This window comes from Garra rufa, chromosome 22 (assembly GCF_049309525.1).
Source record: "Garra rufa chromosome 22, GarRuf1.0, whole genome shotgun sequence".
Lineage (NCBI taxonomy): Eukaryota > Metazoa > Chordata > Actinopteri > Cypriniformes > Cyprinidae > Garra > Garra rufa.
Window position 1 is genome coordinate 37,115,281 of NC_133382.1, and position 6,938 is coordinate 37,122,218.

Consider the following 6,938-nt stretch of genomic DNA (forward strand, 5'->3'; position numbering starts at 1 on the left):
AATATTAAGTGAATGTATGAATTCAGGGTAAGCAGTGGTAAACAAATCATAACAGACAGTATGCATTTAGGAACATATGCTGTATTAAGTATATACTTAAACTAAAGTCTGACCAGCAGATGGAGCCATGACTTTATCATGATCTTTGATACTGAAATCTGACAGTAATTGCTTAGGTTGAGAAAGTGACACTTTCTCCGTCACTGTAATAAAGGCATGAGAAAATACAACAAATACAAATGTCAACACCAATCTAAAACCTTAACATGTGCACAAATATCCTTTAAAACGCTTTACATGTTTGTGCACATTAAATTAAAATTTGAAAAGCATTTATAAATGTGTGTATTCGAGCATAGATGAAAGTGTTTTAATAATAAACATGACATTACGCGCGATCTCAATTTACCAAACAGTCTGCGGTCATTCAGTATGTAGGCCAACTGTATATGTGGGCTTTTTTAATATGTACACTGTGGCAATGTCACTATTATGCCATGTCAGCAATTTCTGAACTAAAAAGCCTGTGTGTAATCCATAGGTATAATCAGATAGCATTTCATGTAAACTAAAAAAAAAGGGTGTTGAAACAATTTTAGCTTACAAGTTACTGGTCAAAAATCATTTTAAAGTAACACATTGAATTTGGCACGATTTTTTAAGTAGAAATACTAAACTATTATTTTCTTGTAAAACGTACTCCAATATTTGTTTATTTACAATTTTACAGTTTTAGTGTCACTAATTCTCACTCTAGTGGTGAGTAAAGGCACATATACATTATATTTCTACATTAAATTCACATTATAGAGATTTTTAATTTACTGTTAGTTACAGTAACCTCAGAATGTACATCAACCTTTTATAAGGAGAACAAAATAGCAAAATACTTAACTAAATAATAGCTCCATAAATGATCAAATACTACAGTTATCCCATACTACAAATGCATTAATTCATAATTTTGTATGACATTCCAAATCAAGCAGGATTTTCTGTACTTCCAGGTTGGCACTAAACACAAAAGTGGGCAAAGAAAAGACAAAACCTTTTGACTATGGGGGCATGTTGTCACAAGAGGTCAATGTGTGTTTCGCGAACTGCATCATTTTATCTTGAGAAGTAATGGTAGAAAATAATTGAAACATGACAGCTATAGCCAGGAAAGACAGTAGTTGCCATAACATCTCAGCAAGAAAAAGTTAATATTACAGCAATTATTATGATTTTCTAGCGAACAGAGCCATAGAGAAAGAACAGGTTTACTTCCACTATTCACATATTGCAGATCTAGGTTAAACTCTTGCCAGACATTGTTTGCTTGAGAGAACACATGAACATTCACCTTCCTGCAAAGTGACATTCCTCATCTGCAGACACCGGTTTTCACATAAATGACTTGGATTTACCTTTCATGTTAGGTCTAATTTTTAGATTGATGTTATTCTCTTTTAATGGCAGGGATATTTGATGCAGGAGATATAATGATTTGAATTGGAATTTCTTTCCTTGTATGTGGCTGATATTATGGCTGTGTCTTTTGGATTCTTCTTAAGGTCAATTTGACGCTGCTTGGTAGACCGTACTTAACCAGCTCCTGCTGTAGCTGAAATAAAGATTGACAGGCAAATAAAAATGTCTTGAATCATCTATTAGCACAATAAAAACATGCAATGTTCCATAGTAAGTGCAACTTACTTTTTCCAAAACAGGCTCAATTTTTCCACTCTCTCTTAGGTCTGAAAATGAAGTAACTCTCATTTGAACTCCTAAGATATTTCCTAAGAGAAACAATGGACACACATACTATGCTTAATTAATTACAGGAATAGCAGGTACATTGTTTTGCACAATTATTGGGCATGTTGATATTCTGGTTATTTTGCCAATTCCAAAGCACATAAATCTTACTAAGTACTATTACTATTCATTTTGCATTTAATCATTTATATGTGATATATAATTGTCCATGAAGGCAAGAAGTAAAAAAAAAAAAAAAAAAAACTATGTATATTCAGGTGTGCATAGCTATTAGGCACATTTTCTTTTACAGATAATATGAGCCAAAAAAGAGCTTTAACTCAGACTGAAAAGGATGCAATACTAATGCAATAGAGAAGAAAAGACACGTCAACTGCAAAAGAATTAAGAATTAAAGGAGTAGTTCACTTCCAGAACATAAATAAACAGATACTACCTACCCCCTTGTCATCCAAGATGTTAGTGTCTTTCTTTCTTCAGTCGTAAAGAAATTATGTTTTTGAGGAAAGCATTTCAGAATTTCTCAACATATAATAGACTTCTATTAAATATTAAATATTAATATAGATATTAAAGCAGAAATGCAAATAAATAAGTAAGTAAAAGTTCACGAGCATTTTGTTGTATTATCTCTCAGTCCTGGGCGTCTAAATGAAAAGCGCTCTGCAAGCGCGTTCTCTCTGTGTTGTTTCTGAAACTAACGTAATCACTGTAATATGCGCGCACACTTAAAATCAATCGCGGCTGGCTTGACCGTGTTTTTCTGAAACACGGCTGGCTTTACCGCAGTGATTTGCATGAGACGCTGCTTTAAAAAAAATTATAAAAAATACGGGACAAAACCCGTCCCGTATTGATTCAAAAGGGACGGGTGGCAACCCTCCTTTAACGTCCTATTCACTCCATTGTTCCTCCTCACATCCCTCCCAAGAGCTCATCAAAACAACAGTGGTAAGTTGGAACCATTCTACAAAAACGGTGAGTAATGGCTTCTTTTTCTCTTGCTATTGTTGTCTGCACTACCTGCCACATGTATAGCTTATCTATCTCTGTCGGCAGTGAGCCTTATACATGTGATAAATGCAAGAAAATAGCTAGGCTGACAGAGAAGATTTCAGACCTAGAGACACACATCCAAACTTTAATGGAGGTTCACGAGTTCGCTCTTGCATACAATAAACAGCGTAAAAGTTAAGCGTGTTTGGCATGCTGTCCGGGAGAGGGCTCCGAGCTCGGTAGTCATTCCCGAGCCCGGGGCACTCCCCCTGCCCAGGGAGAGGGGTCCGAGCTCGGCATTTTGCCCGAACCCAAAAGCGCTCCCCCTAGCTGGAGGTGAAGAGAAAATAAAAAGGGGGGGGGGGGGGGGGGGGGAGGGATGCTGAAATCAGAGATAACTGAAGGTAGGACTGCTTGGTTATTTAAAGGGACTGTAGTAATTGGATAGGGAGTGATTGCTGATGATGAATTGGCCGTGTTAATTATCTGCGCGAGCTCCTCCTGAAATTTGTTAATGAAACATCACATAGTAAGAATGTGAGGGACTTAGATACGGCTTTGGATGTGACTAGCTCAGGGAGACATGCAAATTGTTCGGTTCCGGTAAATTCTGCATCAAAGTGATGATATCTCAGATCATTATCTAGTCTCGTGTATACTCCAGAAATCTAAAACTGTAAAACTAACTCCTCGCTATAAGTACGGTAGAACCATTACTTCTACCACAAGAGACTGCTTTGTAAGTAATCTTCCTGATTTATCTGAATTCCTCAGCATAGGAAAACTTGATGATGCAACAGAAACTATTGACTCTCTTTTTTCTAGCACTTTAGATATAGTTGCTCCTCTGCGGTTAAGAAAAATTAAGGAAAACAGTCCGACGCTGTGGTATACTGAACACACTTACGCACTGAAGAGAGCACGATGAAAAATGGAACGCAGCTGGAAGAAAACAAAACTAGAGGTTTTCCGTACAGCCTGGCGTGAATGTAACATATCCTATAGAAAAGCATTAAACTCTGGAACTCGCCCAAACTCTGGAACAATCTACCTAACACTGTTCGGGAGGCAGACACACTCTGTCAGTTTAAATCTAGATTAAAGACCCATCTCTTTAACCTGGCCTACATTTAACACATTTCATAATCCAAATCCGTTAAAGGATTGTTAAGCTGCATTATTTAGGTCAACCGGAACCAGGGACACTTCCTATAACACCTGATGTACTCGTTGCATCAGAAGAAGAATGGCATCTACGCTAATATCAGTATCTTTCTTTCTTATTCCGAGGTCACCGTAGCCACCTGTATTCCAGATCAGACGGTCACTGCAGTCTCCCGGATCTAGTCCGTACCCATCAGCACCCAGAGATATCCTCTACAGCCCTGAAAGTCAGCAGAGACCACATCAACTAGATGAGCCCCAGAGACAGATCATCAGTGAAGACCTCATCACCTAGACGGCCATCGACGCAAGACAGCGAAAACCACATGAGTCCTCTCCAATCTGATTTTGTGGCAACTTGGAACTCTTGCATCTACATTAATATTAGTCTGTTTTTTTTCTTATTCCCAGGTCACCATAGCCACCAGATTCAGTCCGTATCCAGATCAGATGGTCACTGCAGTCCCCCGGATCCAGTCCAATCCAAGAGCAGATGGTGGATCAACACCTAAAGCCGAATGTCAGCGGATACCGTGTCAACTAGTTGAGCCCCAGAGACAGATCATCAAGAAAGAGCTCCTACCCTAAACGGCCACCGGCACAAGGCCATGGGAACCAGATGAGTCCTCCCCAATTTGACTTTGTTGCAATATGGAACTCTTGCATTATTATTGACATTTTACTTTATTTTAATACTGTAAGGTTGCTTTGACACAACTTGTATTGTAAAAAGCGCTGTATAAATAATCTTGACTTGACTTGACCCAATGAGCATTTTGCAACTTCTAGTATTGCATCCTTCTCATCTCATGGTCACTTAATATTTTTTTGACTTTTTTGAGTTTAATCTAATTTTTGGCTCATTTTATCTGTAAAAGAAAACATGCATAATTATGCAAACCTGAAAATAATGAATTATTCACTTCCAGCCGTCATGGACAAATATATTACTTAAAAATGATTTAATGCCAAATTAATAGTAGTTATTAAGATTGATGCGGTTTGGAATTGGTAAAATGTGCTTGGAAAAAAATGACCAGAATATAAACATTCCCAATAATTATGCACATGGTCTATATGCATGTAAACATATAGTAGATTAATTTGTTTTCATTTGAACAGATTTAGAGAAATGTACAGTAGCATTACATCACTTGCTCACAAATGGATTTTCTGCAGTGAATGGGTGCCGTCAGAATGAGTGTCCAAAAAGCATAAAAACATCACAATAATCCACAAGCATTTTTGTTGTAGCATTTGGCAGATGCGTTTGTCCAAAGGAATTCAAGATCATTCAAAATACAAATTCTTATAGTAGCGTGCATATTCTTTGAAAACTGTAGCAATGACTTTGGCATTTCAGTGCCAAACGAACCTTGACATTATTCCAAACAAAACAAGTGAAAAATGCTACAGATTATCATTTTTATCACAACTGTGTACCTTGTATGTTTTGATCTGGTCCGCTGTCCACCCTGAAGGCCCATCGGCCTGGAACATTGACATTAGTGGAGTTCTTCAGGTTTGGAATTGAGCTCCCAACATCTGACTCAGGAATTTTAAAGTAGGCCGTCGAGTTTATTGTATCATATCCAGCCTGTACAAACAAGGAAATCAATTATTAAGAGAAAGAGATTATCAAGATGAGATATTGGCATATTTGTTCCACTGATATAGAAGTCATATATTACCTGCACCATATTATACGCCACAGCAATGTCACCATAATTCATGAGAATAAAAGCCAAATCACCACCCGAGATTAAAACCACTTGAAATGACGTTTCCTGAAAAGTTGAGGAAATACTGAATGTCACACAGCTCTAAAAAAGTATCTTGTATCTTAAGCCTGTAGTAGTTATATCAAACTAACTCACTGTGCCAGAGTGATAAAAGTATGCAACTCTATCCCAAGTTGCGACCAGGACCCAATTAGCCGTAAAGCTCAAATCAGGGAAGTACTGGTTTATATCCTGAGTGGCTTGAGTGAGAACACTCCCGCTTGAGTACTGCTGATATGAGATGATGCCATTGATGCTGACATCAACGTCAGTCCAGAGAGGAGCGATAATGTCTTCACTTCCATTGATGGGAAAATAGTTAACAATATACTGTGATGAAGACTGTTTGAATGTAAGATGTCCGTTACTATTAACCTGGATAATAAAATATATTAGTGCATGACAATTTTTAATCATTCAACATTTGCATTAACCTAAATAAATTCTCACATATATTCGGTTGTATATCCGGCCGAAGAACACGAAAGGACTCCACAGGTCGACTTGAGTAGAGTTTTCATCCTCAATGGCAATATTGACAGTGTCTCCTGCCACTGAACCAAATGGATAGAATATTGCCGGAGCTGCAAGTAAATAAATAACATTAACCTCAAGTTTGCGTTAACTTAACATTTACTTTGACTTTTTATAGTTTAGTAGTTAATAATTACCGCTCTGTGCCTCAGTCACCCTGCCTGTTAAAGAAAAAGATTACAGTTGAATACAATGCTTATATTGCCTATACCACATTTTTAAGGATTATATTCAAGTAGATGTAAAAACTCACTCAGTGACAAGACAGATACGAACACCAGCAGATAATGTGAAAGTGGAAATCTCATGATCTATCTTTGGATAAGATCTTAAATCCCAGAATGCCACAGAATGCTATAATTTCATACAGAATGACTAGAAAAGCACAAGAGAACAAAGCCACATGAATACTTTGATTTTAAAGTTATATTTTGACTTGACAAATACATGTCTCTTTAGTTTATACCATAAAATATCATATTAAATATACATCTTCAGAAAATAAGCTAAAGACGAACCATAGACAAAAAGTTACTAGTAGTTAAAGACTACTCACCTCAGAGTCAGACAGCTTCATGTGGATTACATGTCTAACCTTTCTTTCTTTAGGGTAAAATTTTGCCCTGGTTGTCATAGCACTGAAGGGAGGGACATGTTCAGTGAATGCATGTCTGAACTTTTCACAATACAACTTGATGCTCA

At 37.2% G+C, this 6,938-nt stretch overlaps 1 protein-coding gene across 1 annotated transcript; it reads right to left on the minus strand.

Annotated features, from left to right (window-relative positions):
* Window positions 1–1,525: 1,525 nt before the first annotated feature.
* On the minus strand, window positions 1,526–6,544 carry LOC141297514 (sushi, nidogen and EGF-like domain-containing protein 1). Its single transcript, XM_073827939.1, has 8 exons — window positions 6,490–6,544; window positions 6,374–6,397; window positions 6,153–6,286; window positions 5,799–6,077; window positions 5,613–5,708; window positions 5,365–5,518; window positions 1,699–1,781; window positions 1,526–1,606 (listed from the first exon to the last, which is right to left on the minus strand). Exons 1-8 carry the CDS (start codon window positions 6,542–6,544, stop codon window positions 1,526–1,528), a joined length of 906 nt encoding a protein of 301 aa, XP_073684040.1.
* Window positions 6,545–6,938: the final 394 nt, after the last annotated feature.

Excerpts from the sequence above, each read along its gene's own strand:
- LOC141297514 (XM_073827939.1), bottom strand. The coding sequence starts at position 6,544 with ATGAGATTTCCACTTTCACATTATCTGCTGGTGTTCGTATCTGTCTTG. Across the intron at positions 6,287-6,373 it reads GGTGACTGAGGCACAGAGCG|CTCCGGCAATATTCTATCCA; the intron begins GTAATTATTAAC and ends ATTTACTTGCAG. Across the intron at positions 6,078-6,152 it reads GGATATACAACCGAATATAT|GTTAATAGTAACGGACATCT; the intron begins GTGAGAATTTAT and ends TTTATTATCCAG.